The sequence below is a fragment of the Lampetra planeri genome, chromosome 57, assembly GCF_965212315.1.
Source record: "Lampetra planeri chromosome 57, kcLamPlan1.2.h2, whole genome shotgun sequence".
NCBI classification, from domain to species: Eukaryota; Metazoa; Chordata; class Hyperoartia; order Petromyzontiformes; family Petromyzontidae; genus Lampetra; species Lampetra planeri.
In genome coordinates this window covers 6,631,904-6,650,887 of record NC_136163.1, presented here as the reverse complement: position 1 = coordinate 6,650,887, position 18,984 = coordinate 6,631,904, and the positions used below count along the sequence as shown (strand labels likewise).

General features: G+C 51.5%; 1 protein-coding gene across 2 annotated transcripts in view; it reads right to left on the bottom strand.

Moving 5' to 3' along the window:
- Positions 1-4,617: 4,617 nt before the first annotated feature.
- The window catches only part of RRAGC (Ras related GTP binding C), a 38,794-nt gene continuing 24,427 nt past the window's right edge, over positions 4,618-18,984 (bottom strand). Inside the window, exons 2-7 of one of the 2 annotated variants that reach the window (XM_078618257.1) lie at positions 15,242-15,441; positions 14,259-14,373; positions 12,671-12,813; positions 8,710-8,769; positions 6,478-6,629; positions 4,618-5,053 (exon numbers count right to left, since the gene is read on the bottom strand). In XM_078618257.1, coding sequence (XP_078474383.1) covers positions 4,908-5,053; positions 6,478-6,629; positions 8,710-8,769; positions 12,671-12,813; positions 14,259-14,373; positions 15,242-15,441 — 816 coding nt within the window. In that variant the 3' untranslated portion in view covers positions 4,618-4,907. The remainder of the gene's footprint in view (positions 5,054-6,477; positions 6,630-8,709; positions 8,770-12,670; positions 12,814-14,258; positions 14,374-15,241; positions 15,442-18,984) is intronic. The other variant, XM_078618258.1, reaches the window with a different exon arrangement.

Here is an 18,984-nt window from a genome sequence, read left to right as displayed (position 1 = left end):
TGTGTTAATTAAAATATGTTTTAAGCCAATGTACGTTTATTATACCAGTGGGAGGAAACCGGAAAACCCAGAGAAACCCCTGCGCACGCGAGGGGGAAACACTTTATCCCCATACAGATGCAAACAGATGGCGATTCATCTTCTTGGCTCTTTCGGTAAAGTCACGTAGAAGGGAATAAAATAATAAAAATAAAACATAATAAAATAATTCTCACGACGTTTCGGCCACAACGCAAGTAGCCGTCCTCAGGTGAAGAATGAAACACCACCAAGCTTGGAGCGTATATTTAAGCTGGGTTGGAGGGGGGGGGGAAGAAGAGCGCCTTGACAAAATAATTTGCATATCAAGAGGAGGTTAGCACATGGAAAATGCGTGGGGTCGCACCACTGGCTTGCTCTGCCCGGCCCTGACTAGGGCAGCGGGTCAGAGGAGTCCCAGGGACTAGCTAGCTGGACTTCAGTCTTCAGCTGGTTCTTCTGGCTTCGGCTTCTCAGTCCTGCCCAACTCTCTCGGGCTCCCACCTTTTATACAAACTCCCCACCGAGGGGCGGGGCTCTGTGGGATCCCAGGACACCCCACAGCCCCCTCCCCCCGGGAGGGGCCCCGCTAGGAATATCACGATCGCCCCGTACAGGTAAGTAATGGGAGTTGGCCGGAGCTGGTGTGCGTACACGTCTCAATACCACCATGACACAAGCATGGGCACGCTAAGCAATTGCCATCCGTGCATCGTCAGAACGAGACGGCAGACACACCGAGGCACCGCTCACCTGCACGGTGAAATGAACGCCAGGACACGCAGCAAGCGATTTCAAACGTATTTATTAAAGCATAATTATTATCATTACAATACAACCCGTTTATAAGATTTACTCATTCGTATGTGTGCGAATCAAATGGGTACAAAAATAGCTGATCACCTTCGAGAGAACGATACAGACTCACCTTTGTGCACTGGCCTTTAGACTTGATCGTGTGCACCGAGGTTCTGAAGGCATTCAGAGTGGTCAGAGCATCTATGGCTCAAAAGTCTGTGCAGGCTGCAAAAATCAGTGGTGGAACTTTCAGTTTAGCCACTCGACCAAACGTGAAGACGGTGGGCGCAGCCGATTGTACTTGTATATGTAAAAATATTCTTTGAGTTGACGTTAGTCGCCCACGTGCAATGGTTTGAAAGCTCTCCCGACGCGTGTTTTCGGGTCGCACCGTGTGCTGTTCGGCGCAATATCCAACGTTTCGCTCGGGGTACCGCGGGAACTTCCTTGGGGAAGCGAATGAAGCAGTGCGCGTCTCGGGGGCTGCACAACGCAAGTAACAAAACCTCAACAAAGAACGAAAACAAAACTTTAAAACCACGGCTTGGAGAAACTCAAACCCTGAATTCAGCTCGACACGAAAAACCGAGTTCAGTTGCCGAAGAAGCTCCAGCGGGGGTTGGAGCGAAACGTCGGGCACCCAAAAAACGCACATTGGAGATCTATACAGCTTTACAAGTCGCGCCAGTGTGCGGCGAGGGTACGAACGCAGTGCGCGGGCGTTTTCCCACTCTTTCCCAGTCAAAGGGTCATGGCAGAAACCCATCGAAGCCCCCAGGCAGCTATAAATAATCGCACGCGAGAGTCGCCCACAAGAGATTCACAAACCACGCGTGCATTGCAGCCGCCACCCCCAACATCCCTGCGCACGGGCCAGAGCGCGCCGGCTTGGGGAACAACGGCCAATCAACTCGAGACACCGACTGCTACCTACTCCAGTGTTCATTTAATCAGCAGGTGTAATCGGAGACAGCCCTAGGCCCTTAGTCGATGGCAACATCTGTGGGTGTCATCCAGTCATTCTCTTCGTCCCGTCGAATAAGGTCCACGTTCAGTTATTCAATGTTTAAGTCCGAGCTAATAAACGCTGCTTTGAGAGGAATAGGAATTCAACAGACCCCCCACCGATTTTGTCAGGTCAACCAATCGGTGAACTCCGTAAACCTTTTTATATACAGGAAGCCAAATGCTATTGTTGGTCTTCCTCAGTCCACCAGACTCTCTAATACATCGACCAAATTAAAAAAGTCTGAGCCTTCAGACTCGTTTAGTTTGTCACCAGCAAGTCACGCTTCGCTCACTGCTGGAGAGTCCCCGTCTCTGGTGGAGAGTCGTGGTCACTGGTAGAGAGTCGTGGTCTCTGATATAAAGTCGTGGTCTCTGGTAGAGAGCCGTGGTCCCTGGTGGAGAGTCGCCATCATCGTCATTCTTGAGAATCTTCATTCCCGTCGACTAAAATAAAAACCGCACGTGGTTTATGAATATTTTAAATCACAAAAACACTGCCCTGTCAAACAAAAAAAGCAAGGGGACTGTGCGTCTGGTGCCATCCAACGGGAGCTGCGTCAGTGAGAGAGAAAACGTCACTTGACATCACGGTCAGGTTGGCTCTCTAGGTTCGTCAATGCGGCATCGTGCACGTTTGTCGACGTGTCATTACCGCAGTCACGTGGCTGGGCTGCTGCTGATTTTGAATGATTTTTTTGCCGATGTTCGTTTAATAAAATTTAGACAACTTGCGTCAAGACAGCCCGAGACTCATAGCACCGCTGTATTGGGGATGAGTTTCAAGATTCCTTTTAAAACGACGTCATGCAACGCCGCGCGGAAAACACGGCACGCAACGGCCCAGTCGGTGACGAATTGTCGTGACGCCACATTTACAGACCAATCATAAAACGTCGAATTCAAATCTTTGTATGCAAATCACAATTTAAGTTTTGTACTAATCCGAAATTGGGAAACACAAACCCATCACCCGACTGGGTATGTATCTACAAAGGACTACGTGTCATTTTTTTCCGTTGTCTTTCTTCAATTAAAGCGGTGTGCACACAACCAAAAACACCGACAGGCATTTATTTTGTTGCTTTGCCTCGCCGTTCTCAAGTTACCTCGACGCGAGCACCCGAGAACGTGGCAGCCTTGCAGGCCTCGCGCACAGAAAAACAATCGCCAACGCAAAGGGGCACCGTGTCCGCAACCTTGGACACCCCAACACAGGGGCACGCAAAAAACCTTCAGGCATGCTGGCCGCTTGCGATGGTCTACGACTCCCTCCACCGCTTTCCACCGTTCACTCGCAAAAGGGACGGTCGTCCCCCCCCCCCCCCACCGTGGCTGGCAGCCGGTGCCGTAAGCCTGACCCATGACCCTTCTGCCTCGGAGAGACGACGACCGCGACGTTGCGACTGGGCATGGGTATTGTCACACTCGCTTTTTCCACTCGCACGTTGAAGCCGTTGCCGGCGAGGGAGGCACTCCTCAACAGTTGCGGGATGCTTGTCCGCTGGCTATTCGCGCAGCCAGGGCAGTGCCTAAACCATAAAACAATCGCCGGGTGTCTCGCGAGACACCCGAATCTGGCTCGGGGGGAAAAAAAGGGCAACTTGATACATTCATTACGGATGACGTCAGCGGTGAAGGAAAAGGCTCCTGCAGTGGAAAACTAGCGTGGCGCCTGGCGACCCGTGCCGGGCCAGCTCGGCACAGCACGGTTGTCCGGTGGAAATGATGCATTCGATGGCACGGCAGAGAAACAAGGGGGGGGAGGAGCACCGCTTTTTTTCCCCGGCAACGGTGAAAAAGTCGCTCCGATTGCATCCAAACGCGTGGTGTCACAACACGCCCCGATTCAATGTTAAAACAGGTAACCTTGCACATCAAGAGTAGCTAACACTGACAAAAATCTGTACCTTAAAAAAAAACATTCAATGCTATTCTTATTTTTTTTCATCAATTTACCTTCGAAAAGTCCACACGCGCCATTCCGCAATTGGTCGCCTGTGCCAGCAAAGCGGCGAACATGCGCGCCGTCCTTTACTGCTTCAAATTACATTTATTTTTTAAAAGGCGATCGATTATGCGTCAACGCTGCAACTGTTGCTCGCCAAGCTCTGCTTGTAGCACGCGGATTGCATCGCCCCTCCATGCTTGCGACCCGACCCCGCCCTGACCCCGACCGCTCAACGGTCACACGTTCCTCATTGGGCACAGAGCCACGAGAAAAACGCACAAAACATTGCCCCCTCCCCCCACCACTTCCCTGCTGGGGAGCGAGGAAGAGTAGACCAAAACACCTCTCCGGAGGAGCACTCGAGTAGAGCCCTCCGGCAGAGAGGCCCGCACCATTACGTCCATGCTCGAGGTTATGGCCGCGTGGGGGCATTGGGCTGACCGCTCCGTGTCTTGCGGTGTGACACGGGCTGCAGGGGAACGATCGAGGCACCACGCGCACCTCTGCGTGTGGGGGCCCACGGCGTTGGATCGCGGACGCTGTTACAAGCAGGGGCAGCGGCAAACCCGCCAAGCCTCACACCCCCGAGTTGCAGGGAAGAAGAAAACTAAATTACACACGCGTATATATGTAAACGGGGAAAAAAAAGAAACTTAATAATTTACAGCTTTTACTCTCAACGACAGCAGTGAGTTGTGTTGTTATGCAGCACAGAAAAATAGTGAATAGTCGCGTGCGCTTTTTACAATCAAAATACTTACGGATTTCTTTTCTTTTAGTTACACTATTTTTGCCTTAACTTATTCCTGTTTCATTCGCCCTCGCCCCTCCCCCCATCTCCGCCCCTCCCCACCTCCCCCCCTCCCACCTTTCCAAGCGCAGGTGGTGGTACAGAAAAGAAGCGTGGAGTCAAAAATGGACCCACACGCAGCTTCGATACAAAACAAAGAAAAACGGTCACGGTGTTTCTACACAGCGCAAGTTGCAGACGCTACAGCTGTTCCTCCCGATGATTCGTCGCCACGGGGCGGTGGTGACAGCGGCGGCGGCGTAGAAAGGAGGGAAGGTCTGGACCCCGAGGGCGCTGGCCGGGCGAGTGGCGCGGTCGCGGGATATCTCCGCCCGGGTCAGGGGGTCACGCCACGATGCCGTTGTGCGAAAAGGATTTCCCGTCGGACAGTTCAGGCGTGCCGTGCGCGTTTGTCCGGTGCGAGTTGAGCCGCACCTCGAACACCTCCTGGATTGCCTTGCGGAAGCAGTGGAAGTTGTAGTCGATGAGACCTGGGTGGTGCCAACGGGGACGGGAGGAGGGAAATGACACGTGCACACGTTCGCTATTACAGGGAAAAAAAAAAACGTCAAGGTAAAAGTGCAGCCCTGCAATTTCTTGCTCACGCCACTGCAGGCAGAAGGGCCTCCGCGCTAGACGGAGCTCCTGGGAGCCCCCTTACTTTTCCACGCTGGTCAGAAGCCTTGGAAAGGTTTGGGGTACCCACAAGTAACCCCAACCACACACGACCTGCCGATCACAGACTAACCGTGGTGTACCCATTTATAACGCTGAGTGGACAAAAGCGTCGCTGGAGATTTTTTTTTTGACAAAACTTTCCCCATTGTTTCAATTGCTGCAACCAGGAGATAGGATTAAACCGGCGAACTCTGGACCGCCAAAGTGCGGTGTGCGGACCGCTACGCCATGGCGAGATCCCTGGTAGGGGAAAACTGCAGCCGTAAAAAAAAAAAACACACAGATTGGGACTCGTTTTGGAGACACACCCAAGACATCCTGTCCCAGACTGCCCAATACAAGACTGAAGCCTTGATCGTGAGAAACGAGGAGGAGCCATGCGCACGTAGAGAATCTGTAACGATTTCAGACGTGCGTATGCTCTCGGTAGTCTTCAATCGGCGATAACGTTGCCTTCTGAGCCGTACAACGAGACAACGCGTGACAAGACCGTGGTAGGCCCAAGTCACTCACCATCAGCATGTGCCGTCATCAGCCACAAGTGCGTGACATCGCGGAGTGGGGCAATTAGGCCCATATGATTGACGAGCCAAGCAATGAATGAATTTTGGCCAATTTTGGAATGTTAAACATCTTTACGAGAGTTATCGTGACCCTCCTTACAAACGGTAACTCGCTCAAACAAAGTTTGCAATCGACATGTATCCTGGTCAGATCATCAGTACAACATTCACCCTACATCTGTTTCATGTTTCAGTAACTCGATTGTAATTGTACTTTGATCGGTCTATACACGCTGCAGCGATTCTTATTTTTCAACGTTGATTTCTGTTCGTGCAATATTTTCGACATCTCATGCGGACACAAAACTGACAAAAAATTAATCAAGAGTGGTTTTTGCTCAGATTTCTATTTTCTTCGTCGTTCTGCTTGACTGATTTTGCCCTTTGTCATTTTGGTGACCCAGGTCCATGCACTCATCCTGCCCTCTTGGATTATCACCTGGTCGCATGATGAACTTCTTTCGCACCGTACATAGCTAACCGTGCTAATCGGAGGTGCAGGGGAAGGAAAGATAACAAGTGGGGGGGGGGAAGGGGGGGTGGAAATAACAACAAAATAAATGTGGAACTTAAGCCGATAAAGCGTAACAAGGGCCGAGTCGGCACGCGCCGTGCGCCCAGCCGTGGGCGAGGAGCCAGCGCGCGGAGGGGTGGGTGAGGAAGCGTCCCTTCACCTTTCCTCTCGAAGCTGTCCTCGCGAAGGATGCACACGAGCGTGAGGAACTTGGTGACCTCCTTCAGGTAGAGCACCGTGGTGTTGTTGAGCTTGATGATCGCCATCGAGTCCTTGTCGTAGGCGCCGCCACCGCTGCCGTCCTCCTTTAGCCTGCGTCGCCGGGGAGACACAGCGGCGCTCCCGTTGCACTCGGGCGCCAGCAAGTCCCTTCTTGGGCTACACCGTGGGCCCTTTTACTTGCTTTAGTTTGTGTTTTAGGCTCGTCAGGCCGACCGAATTTTCGTGCCAAATTCGAAGATTTGCACCGCCGATTCCTCAACTGGGATGATGCGTGGTAATTGTCGCCCCCACCCCCCGCCCCCCACTACTGGCAGTCAGGCCCCAGGTCGCTTGCGAAGGAGACTGTATATTCTGGTCTCTTGAGTTCTCACCCTGGTGAAACAAAATAAAAGTTGACCTATGGTTTTTGGCCGCCCTGACCCGTCTACGACCACGGAAATCTATGCTGCCGACATCGTCTCATGGTCTTGCTGCTGTCCCAAATGGCCACAATTTCGCGGTACAAACACAATGACACCGCAGCACGGTCACGTCACGTGACACGCAAGGCGTGACCGGTGGACCGGCGCTTTGGTCACAATAAGCCATCTAAACACCACCCCCTTTGCGTGCGTGACGATTGCTCTCGTTGAGTTTCCAGCCTGCTCGCTGTACTTTGTCCGATGAGTTTCTCATCATTTACAGGGAGCGCCAAATCGATTCAGCAGTGATGGAATTTGGAGTTGGTGGAGTAGGAACTCACTCCTGCCACCGTTCGATGACCTTATCACAGGTTGGATTCATGATTTGCTTCACGAATCAATACAATTTTGCACCCATGGTGCACGTAGAAATTAGTTTTATGCATCTATAAGATAGATTTATAATCACACGTGGACATCTACAGCATAATGTTCAATCCACTGCTGAATGAGGGTTGGTGAAGGTGGGGAGCATAGACGTTGGTGCACAGCACAGCTATTTATTTTGTGGTTCCGCCTTCCACTCACAAACTTGGGCTCTGCAGCAGCGCGAAAACGTGCATTGGACGTAACCATAAATATGCGCAATTTGACACGCGCATCTTGGCCAAACAAATTACTTCAATCGATGGCCCGCTGAGTCACTGCAACCCTCGTTTCTTGCTTATCTCTCTACGTTTAAAAAAAAACACAAATAACATTTTTGTGGTCACCCCCTTGGGGGGGGGGGGGGGCAGCGCCCGAACAACGCCGCGGCGTAAACACACGCTGCGACGCAACGGCCAAAAAAGGCTTAGACGAGAAATTAACTTCTCAAGCCAAGGGGTTGCCAAGGGGCTGCCAAGCGTCACGCTGCACCGCCGTTACCAGCAGCCTGGGCCCTGTCGTAGAAATGCGGGAGTTTCACCGCCAATTATCTCAGGGCTTTTAGAAAACAAGGAATGAGTAACGCTTCAATGCTCGTGCGAGCGACATAATCACTCGGACTTTGAAAAATGTCAAAGTGCGATGACAAAGTTAGGGAAAAACGACATCATGAGCATCGCATTGTGTACACTGATGGCGTATCGCAGCGCATGGCGCGGCGTTACATCGGGGCAACCCGTGCCTTATCATCGAATAATTTACATCTCCCATGCCGACCGCAGGGGCTCCCCGCTGCCCCTGCTGCACGGAGCCCACCGCAGTAGCCGGGGCGCTGAAAGCTTTCCACGATACACCGCACAGTCATCGTGTCGCCCATTTAGCAAAAGAACGTCACATCATTTTTGTTCGTGCATCATTTTATGTCTCTATGTTTTTGCGAACAAAATTAACATGCAAATAACAGGTGTGAAATAACGTTGAGTTCCAAGCACATAGTTACATTACGAAGTCAACGCGCTAGGTTTCCTGCATGACAATTGACAGTAAGCCTAGTTCACTGAACTACTCGTCGTTTTGTGTAACCAACAGCATGTGCGTTTTCGACATAATCGGTCGAAAAATGTGTCACGAGGATTATGGCAGTCATTTGACGGGAAAACCACACTGCAAGTTACAGCACAGCACCAAAATCAGTAACCGAAAAAAACCGCGGAATACAATTATAGAGTTATCTTTACATCGCGATAATTGCAACATCGCGAAAATTAACATCGTATTGTTAATGATACAGATGATATAGCGGCAACCCGAGGGGCCTGTGTCTGTCTCTCTCTTTTACTCACCTGCCTGCCGACTCCGTTTCGTCTCCTATGGCCTCAGTTGTCCTGCCGAAATGCGACACACTGCGGGGGAGGAGATGGTGCCTACTTAAGTACCAGCCTTTATTTGTTGCTGCTTTCTCTCGAAAGCTGGCCAGCAAAGTCAGCAAAGTGCTCGCCCTCGACCCCAAAATGCAGGCACACAAGCGAGCGGGGGGAAGGGGGGGCAAGGGCTGTACAGTCATAAAAACAAGCGAGAGGGACGTGCGAAAAGCGAAAACGCAGACCCACATCGGTGGCCATCGGTCGGTGTGTTGATGTCGCTAACTGGAGCGGATCTCTCCGATCGCTTTCGGTCAGGGTTGCGCCGCGTGCCGTTTCGGCACGACATCCCGACGTTACGCTCGAAGCGCTCGGGGAGTTTCTTAAGGAAAGAACCAGCACGGAGCAAAACGACCGAGCGTCGCGCCAAACGGCACGGAGGGACAGCCACAAAATAGACACGTCGGGTGGCGGGACAGTCTTGTTTTTTGTGCGTACGTCGAAATTGGCAGTCTTGTTCCTTACGGAAGCACTTATTGTCCGGATTGTGTCGTCCTGACCAGTTGGAGCTGACGGACAAGACCTTTATTAGGAAGCAGTCAGGAGCCGGACAAATACGCCGCTGGTACATGCCAATGTCTTTAGCATCAACGGCTCAAAATTACTGGGGACACGCTAAGTAATTAATATCAATGGGCCCATTCAGCACCACAGTGGCCACGCACAGCAGCTAGCAGCACAACAACAAGCAAACAACAAAGATAAAGATCCCCCGTATAGCCTTAACAGACTTTTGGGGCATGCGATGTTTGCAAGCACCTACGAAGGCCAGCACGGCACACAGGGGGTGGGTGGCCAGCACCGCGCCCGGCCGCCTTTGTCTCCCTAGTGCCAATGTTGAGACACTGCACTAGGTACTTATTTGAGGCTGAGTCGACCTAGGGGAGGCCCACTACTCCCCACAATAACAACAAAAAGCGGCAGGGAGGGGACAGCGTTTAAGCGATGCAGCAAGAGCGAACGTCAGAGCGGAGTAAGACGGAACCACAAGCGCAGCCACAAAACACAACGATCCAACTTGCCACGACGTCGCATAACCCTTGACCTCACCGCCCCCCTTTGCCCCTACAAAGCCCAGTCCAAGCTTAGTTAAGGTGAGATTTTATTTAGCAGGGAATGGAGTTGAGCAACTGCACAAGTCAAAGGCACTGTTTGGATATTGTATTTTGCGAAAGGCCCAGATGAAAGTGCCAGTATCAAAAGTGACGTTTGTGGAATATCACCAAAAAAGACGGTGTTTTATTGACCGTGCCAAGTTTGCCAGTGAAATGTGTGAGGGCATTTTGCTCACACACATCCCAAGACCCACACCCGCTCGATCCAGTGGTCCCTCGGCTTAACGATATTAATGGGTTCTACGAAAACCATCGTGAATTGAAATTATCGTTAACCGAATATAGTAGAACCCCTCTTAAGCACCAATCGCTTAACGACGGGCCTCCATAAAGCCGAATGTGTTAGCTTAGCGACCATTCCCCTGTGAACGATGGGCTGTTGTATGTCCAGTGAATATTAAATAATGCATTTATTAACAATGTTTATTTTAATATTATGTTTCTTTATGTATTACTATCCATTGTTTCAATATCATAAAGTTTTTTGGGTGAAAAAGGGAAACTTTCGATGCTATCGGAACGAATTAAGCCTTTAACGTGCATTTCCTATACTCGCTTAACGACCAAATCACTTAACAACCGGTTTCGTGGAAACCAATTACCATCGTTAAGAGGGGTTCTACTGTATTAAAAACGCTCATAAAAGGGGCATCGCTGATTGGGCCTCGTGAGTCCAATTAGAAGCGCTCCGATTGGCCGAAATTTGTGGGTCCGCGTGATATCGTGAAACAATATCGTTAATCGAAATTATTTATCGTTAATAGAAACAATGGGACCCTATGGGAGGAGGATCGTTAATCGATGGTATCGTAAACCGAGAGGCCACTGTATAGTTTTAAACAAGCTGTTGGGGCGAGTAGTATTAGAGCGAGTGCCTATGCAGGCCGGCACGGCGCACAAGGGCATAGGTTTGGCCAGCACCACGCCCAGGCCGCATTTTGTCTTCCGCGTGCAGATGTTCACACACCTCATCACCTGCTCATCTGAGGCCAAGTCCAACTAGTTCAGGAAAAGGACCGATACGGATAATGCTCGGCCATTGACTTTAGATACGGCCGGGAATGGAGATCCCTATGTTCATAGCGCAGCGCGCCGACCACTGCACCACCACTCCCCACTGTGCAACTGTCCATTACAGTTGTTCTCGCAGACACACAAAGACAAAGATCCCCTGTATAGCCTTAGCAGACTGTTGGGGCATGTACTGTTACCAAGCACCTATAAAGGCCGGCACGGTACACGAGGGGGTGGGTGGCCAGTACCACGCCTGACCGCCTTTGTTTTCCCAGTGTCTCATTTGAGGCCGAGTTGACCTAGGGAAGGCCCGACACTGGTTCAGATATTCGTCACTGGTGTTGACCGGGAGCAGGTATGGAACTCGGGCTGCCGGGTTCGTAGCGCAGCGCGCTAACCACTACACTAACGACTCCCCGTGACACACACACAGGAACACACGCGTGCGTGCAAAGATCTGCAGGGAGCTCCCGAGGGCTCTGCTACTTATTTGCAGGCTATGTGTCAACGTCGCTCGTGACAACAGTTTTTGCTTGCGGAGGTTGTTTTGGCAAGAGATGCTTTCCTCGCCAATCAAGTCCAAAGTGCGGGCGGATTCGCTTGTCCAACAGTTGCCTGCGTGTGGCCCAGGGCTTTAAAAAAAAAAACTGTGCCCTAGACCACTCGCCGCTCGCCGTGGTTATTTTAAAACGCAGGCCGTCACGAGTCGATGGTTCGGCGGCCGATGTTTTTTTTCTGGGAGACGAGCCACCGTGGCAGGCTTCACAATGGCTCGTGCAAATTAGCTCTTACTAAAACAACAACAACCACAAGCCGGGAGAGCGTCATATTCAGAGAGACCGTGCCCTATGGAATGAAATGTGCCAGTGGCTCACAACATTGGTATTGTCAAATTCACAACTCGTGACGGTGAAGCCCTTCAACAAAGCCGACTTGATCATGAAAATGTATTCAGCGCGACTATCCAATTTGTTCGATTTTGTAGCCCATGCGGTCACACTGATGATGGGAGGGCTCTGTGATAACGTGAGCTTATTGGCCAAGCTAACAAGCCCAGCCCAGTCATTAGCCTTCTCAACAAAAGCCTCTTCTTTACCCCCTCAAAGGCTTATTATCTGTAGACTATCTCAGGAGGGTCATGCATTGGGACATTGGCTAAATCTCTCAAAGCATGCACGAGAAAGAGAAAAAACTTGACTCACTGGAAAAAACCACCCAACCCAAACATCAGAGGAAAAACTAAAGAATTCCTTAATAAATTCTAGGACAGCAACCTCCTTGCTGTACAGCTGCTCGAAACCCGTAGGCCATTCGAGACAAGGGATGAAAGCAGAACAAGCCACACGATTTAGCTACAAAAACGGCCAGCAAGCGGAATCACGCCGGCAGGAGGCAGTGGAAGCAGGCGGCGGTGATGGCGTGGGTGATGGTGGCGGCAACGGTGGTGGTGATAGTGGCGGTGGTGAAAGTGGTGGTGGCGGCAGTGGCGGCTGTGTTGGCAGTGGCGACGGTGGTAATCGTGGCGATGGCAACAGTGGTAGTGGCGGCGGTGGTGGCGCTGGTAGTGGCGGCGGTGTCAGTGATGGCAGTAGTAGCGGTGGTGGCGCTGGTAGTGGCGGTGGTGACAGTGATGGCGGTAGTAGCGGTGGTGGCAGGACAGTGGCAGGGAGGTGACCGGGCAGCGGGCAAAGCGCAGGAGAAGCCGAAGCAGCGGTGGGAGAGGCATTGGCGGCGGCAGCAGCGGGCCGATTTACCCGTAGATACAGGAGACGTCGATGACGACGTCGATCATGTCGCAGCACAACTCGTAGGACTGCATGTCGACCGGCGAGCTGTCCGTCGCGATGTAGATCTTGCTGACCACGTCGAACAGGAACGCCTTCTCGATCCCCGAGTTCTGAGCCGGGCAGGGAGAGGGGGCAACGGGTAGGGGTCGGTAGGGGTGGGGGGTGGAGAGACGCAGGGAGACAGCGAAGGGGACACGGAGAAGGGATGAAGAACACACGGAGGAAGGAAAACAGACCAACGTGGTGGAAAGAGGCAGACAGAGGCATTAAATGAGACGTGGAGAGAGGAAAGGGGGCGAGAGACGTGATGGAAGGAGGCAAACAGAAGGAGAAGAGACACCGAGACACGGAAGGAGACATGGAGAGAAGACACGGGTGGCAGGAAGGGAAAAAGTGAAGTAATGTTTTCGTAAATTACATCCATCATCCTAGAGGTGTAAGGGGGTTCAAAGATGAACCAATTCACAAACATTACAATTAAAACAAGATGTAATTAATGCATTCAAAACACCAGTCAACAAAAGTACAGATTTACACCTCTATTTTATATTATACAGATGAATACGTCAATAGAATCGCACCTCCGATATGCACGGTAGTCTACGTAAGGTGAAAAATAAGTTCAACATACATACGTACCACAACAAATTATGCGATTGATCCACACTACTACAGATTCTACAGTTCCACACCCCACAACGTATGCATACCACTATAAATCCTACACGCGCTACAATAGGAAAACGGGGTATTGCATGTCAGGGATCACATCCTTCACAGAAGGGATCAAATCACGAATTTTATGTACTGTGTTGAATCGTACCTGGATCTTGTGTTTGCTCAAGATTTTGGAAATCTTTTTGGTGACCTCCCTACTATGTATGGCAAGGTGATGATTTTGATTGGGTCCTCAGATGGTAGCTCTACAGATTGTGAAGTCTGAATATCCATTCATCTTGAGGGCTTGGTGTACGTGTTCCAGTTCACCTGGCTAGGTGGTGACTGTCGGAAATACAATGAGCTCTATGGTGTAGAGTTTTGATGAGAGAATTCTTCTGGGATGGATGGTGGTGGGAGTCAGGTTTTAGGTAGGCATCCCTGTGGGTGGCTTTCCTGAGTGTCCCATTGAGCCATCAGGTCTCTATTTGCTAGAGACCTGATGGCAGGAGGGATCTAAACAAATTGTACACAGCATTAGAGACACTGCTCCCCTTCCATTGCATTACTGTTCCTGCTGCTGATGTTTTTGCTGCTACTGTTGCTCCTGCTATTACAGCTGCATCTGGAGCTACTGCTTCTGTTGTCACTGCTGCTGCTACTGAATTTGCTGCAGCTGCTGCTGCTACTGCTGTTGTTGCAACTGCTGCTGCTACTGCTCCCATAGCTGCCACTGATCCTGCTAATGCAGCTGCTCTGTAAAAAATGCCAGGCAACTAGCTAAATGTGATAATCTGTGTAACAAATAAACTTAAATAGTAGCTGCTACTGCTGCTGCAGCTGCTGCGGCGGTGATGGTGATGATGGCCGATGCTGTTTGCCGTGTTCCAACACTCACCGAGATGAAGATGTTGAGGAGGTTCTCCAGGGTGGGCAGCTGAGGGATGAGCTTCTGCACCACTTTGCTGAATGCCTCGAAGATGGAGTGGTCGTAAATACTTGTCAGGTAGAAGCTGTAACGGCAAAGAGAGGCGGGGGACACCGCTGTTAACATCGAACCTCCCTTGGGGTGGCGGGGTGTGGCTCAAGAGGTCGAGAGCGCTGAGACCTGGGTTCGAATCCAGGCAACAACGGTCCTCTCAAGCGTAGTGGAGTTAACGATCTCAGCCGGGATACCGATGACCGCACAAAAAAAATCACGTTCAATTTGTTGACGGAAAAATTCCAGGTCCAAGAATTCAAATATCGATTTGACTGTCATGCGACAAAAGTACTGCTCTGACTGCGTGCACCCGAGGTCGCTTGAACGGGCCTCAGAGGTAGTTGCATGATATCTGCTTCCATGGGCCACTCTCTCACCGGAAGAGTGATGCACTGCTCGGCGAGGGCCGAATAAATACAAGGTGCAAGGAGAACAACCGGGTCACTGGGGATAAACCTCAAATACATGTTTTTTTTTAAAGATAAAATCTTCCCTCAAAGTGCCTGATCTCACCAGATGCCAGCAGCTAAGCAAGACTGAGCCTGGTGCGAGAGGCTGCCTGGGAATGCCACGTGTGTGGGCTGGCCGGGGAGAAGATCATCCGCCCTCATACGAGCGAGCTTTCCATCAGCCACTTGGGTTTCCTAACCACGAGTCGAGAGATGTGGAAACCTTCATGAAAGTGGCCGTGGTAACCTCTCACCCTGCATCGATGTTGGCCCAATTCCTCAACAAGGATTTATGAATTCCAGCCAAAGCGTCTTCCTGCCCAAACGAAAACGGTGCGGGTGTTCAGGAAAGTGGTGGGGATGGTGTTTTTGCCCAGCCCGTGGCGATGTAAATATCACATCCCCCTGCCCCCCACCTTCCCCTGCCCCCCGTAAGCATCCCCGTCGCACCTGAGGTGGAGCTGCTCGAGGCCGATGTCGACCAGGTCGTCGTTGGCACGCTGGTGGATGTCGCGCTGCGTCTCGATCTTGTGGTCGTCCGAGAGGCCGTCCACCTTGTGGATGAAGACCTCGAAGCGGATGTCGGGGTTCACCTTGTAAGCGCGTGTCACCGTCAGGTGCAGGCGCTGCAGGGCCTCCATGTAGTCGTCCTGGGGGGCAGGGCAAGGGGCGCAACATAAACGCCAGAAGACCGAGGACCAGGAGGGTCACACTGCCAGCCGTCGATTATCCTCGGCAACACCTGCCATCCGGAGCGCCATACCTGTATTGACAACCACTGACTGACAGTGAGTGATGGCACCACGCTCTACGTGCAGTGCCAGCCCCTACAGGATAGGGTGCCAGAGTGCCGGCCTCGGTACGGGGTTGCAGGGGGCCATGGCACCCTGGTTGACCCCGGAGGACACGTGACCGGAGGTGTCTACCCGGTGACCCCCAAAGGGGGGGGGGGGGCTGGGGGTGACCACGTGTCCAGTGGAGATCCTCCTCGAGAACTCGAGAAGGGGGTCGTGGCTAGGGGCAGAACGAGCCCCGCCACAGAGGATAAGCCGGTGGTCTCCCAGTGGAACCGGCTGCTGTTGATGTCCTGAAGACTCGACGTTCTACGCCCTACGTCCGGAAGACAAGATCAACACGGGGACCGGGACCCAAGTTGGGGTCCCGTCCATAGTAGCTACTCCCAGTGCTGTTAGTGTAGCTAGCCTGGTGGACCACCACCATAGGCTGTTATCTGGTGAAGGGGCAGTTACCCCTTTGTAAGTTCGTGTAAATGTTAATAAATGTGTTGCCTCCAAAGTACGACTGAGTCTCCGTTTGAGCCCACTACACATTTAGCAACACCGTGCATTCCAGGTCCCGCTGAGTCTTAAGAGGCTTTGTAGAGGGCATGTTTGCATGGGATACTTGGACAACTCTTTGTTTGATTTCCTTTTTTTGTACACACGTGGAGAAAACCAGTGTCCAAATAAACCCGACTCGTATCTCCAAAATTATCTTAAATTTTTGCAGTGTCAAGAGCCTTCGGTAAGGTGGGCAACTATCCGTACCCTCAATCTTTACATCTGAGTTCAAGTTTCCTATCGATGTGAACAATGGAGCGATGCAAAGATTTGTTATATATAAGTTTCAAATGTATAATGTGCATTCCATCCTAGGATCCCAATGCGCAATGCATGAAAAGCAGGAAACAAAAGCAGAACCAGGGCAACCGACTAAACGAAAGAGGGAAGGTCACTTTAAAGAAATGTATTTTCAAATTAGACTTAAATATATCTACAGACTCCGATTGCCCGATTTCAAGTGGCAAGGCGTTCCCCAGAGTTTGGGTGCCACGATAACAAAAGCACCGATCATCAAATGAGTGCAACCTCGACCTGGGAGTGCTGAGCAGTTGGAGATCACAAGATCTTCAGGACCTTGATAGCATACATACATGTGTTAGTTCCTGCAAGTAATGTGGGTTGAGCCCTTTTAAAGCCTTCTAGGCTAACAGCAGTCTCAGCAGTATCTTCGCAGTAACCGATGGCGGTGACTTGGGGAGGCCCTTCATGCAGCAGTGGATTGATCAAGGCTGCTGACCGTCCAGAGGACACACCCTTCGTGTTACCCCTCAACTATCATGCAAAACACTGCTTGCCCCCCCACCCCCACCGACGATGCTGGCGTTTCTTGTTTTGTTCTAAGCAAGTGGCATCACCATTCCTTACCACCCATCCCACCCCGTTTGCCCGGAGCTTAAAATTCCGTTCTCAGTGGGTGGAAGGTCACGTGGGTGGCGGTTTGGGGGGTTAGGCCGAGGAGTTGGTTGTTGAGTGGGGGGAGGGGAACTCATCACACGAACCTCCCCGGCCCAGCCCCGCCAGAGAGAGCACGTGAGACGCTCCACACAATAGATGGTGATGATGGCGGTGACGATACGAGGAAGTGGGGGGCTGGTGGATTACGATAAGTGTCGTTTGTTAGATGACTGTACAGCTCCATTACATCGTGATAGGTTGTTTAACCACACTCCTTCACCACGCTGATCAGTGTGGTGATAATAGGTGACGTTTCGGGCAAAGATCTTTCTTCATCGCACATATATCCATTGATTTTAAGGTCACATTTTTCTGTCGCCGAATGCATGGAGGTGTTTTTACTGGCCATCGTGTGAAAGAGCTTCATGGCTCATCGGATTCCTCCGGTCTCAATAAAGATTGATTGCACAATTGGTGCGTGCGTGTGTGTCGCTACCAACGCAGCAGCAGCAGTATCAACCAAATAGTGTGATCGTTCGCGGGGTGGACTTCCTCCAGCAGTGGATTGCCAAACGGGGGGGTGCGCACACGACGACACCCACGCTGTGCTTCTATCCAGAGCGCACCGGTTTTACGAGTTTGACTTTCGACTTCCCCCCCCCACACAGTGCCATGTAAACATGCGATGCTCATATTAGATGTGTGCTCATATAAAGTTGTACGCATGTACTTGTATGTTGGACTTAGTTCGCACCGTACGTAGCCAAACGTGCTCATCGCAGGATGGCTGAGTGTGTTGGTGAGTGACTGGGTGAATGACTGACTGCGTGGGTGAGTGACTGGGTGAATGAGTGACTGTGTGAGTGAGTGACTGTGTGGGTGAGTGACTGTGTGGGTGAGTGACTGTGTGGGTGAGTGACTGTGTGGGTGAGTGACTGTGTGGGTGAGTGACTGTGTGGGTGAGTGACTGTGTGGGTGAGTGACTGTGTGAGTGAGTGACTATGTGGGTGAGTGACTGTGTGAGTGACAGTGTGGGTGAGTGACAGTGTGGGTGAGTGACTGTGTGAGTGAGTGACTGTGTGGGTGAGTGACTGTGTGGGTGAGTGACAGTGTGGGTGAGTGAATGTGTGGGTGAGTGACAGTGTGGGTGAGTGACTGTGTGAGTGACAGTGTGGGTGAGTGACTGTGTGGGTGAGTGACTGTGTGAGTGAGTGACTGTGTGGGTGAGTGACAGTGAGAGTGAGTGACTGTGTGAGTGAGTGACTGTGTGGGTGAGTGACTGTGAGTAAGTGACTATGTGAGTGACTGTGTGAGTGAGTGACTGTGTGGGTGAGTGACTGTGTGGGTGAGTGACTGTGTGAGTGAGTGACAGTGTGGGTGAGTGACTGTGTGAGTGAGTGACTGTGTGGGTGGGTGAGTGACTGTGTGGGTGAGTGACTGTGTGGGTGAGTGACTGTGTGAGTGAGTGACTGTGTGGGTGAGTGACTGTGTGAGTAAGTGACTGTGTGGGTGAGTGTGTGGGTGAGTGACTGTGTGAGTGAGTGACTGCGTGAGTGAGTGACTGTGTGGGTGAGTGACTGTGTGGGTGAGTGACTGTGTGAGTGAGTGACTGTGTGGGTGAGTGACTGTGTGGGTGAGTGACTGTGTGAGTGAGTGACTGTGTGGGTGAGTGACTGTGTGGGTGAGTGACTGTGTGGGTGAGTGACTGTGTGAGTAAGTGACTGTGTGGGTGAGTGACTGTGTGAGTGAGTGACTGCGTGAGTGAGTGACTATGTGAGTCTGTGTGTGCACGTTCACTGGCGGAGCCAGTGGGGTGGCACGTGCCCCACCCCCCCCCCCAATGATCCGATCGAAATCCCTAATTTCGATCAGATCATTGGGGGTTTATTGGTAACAAATCGGCATTTTGCGACCCTCACTGCCACTGTGTAGCATATTATTACGTGCCAGGGACTC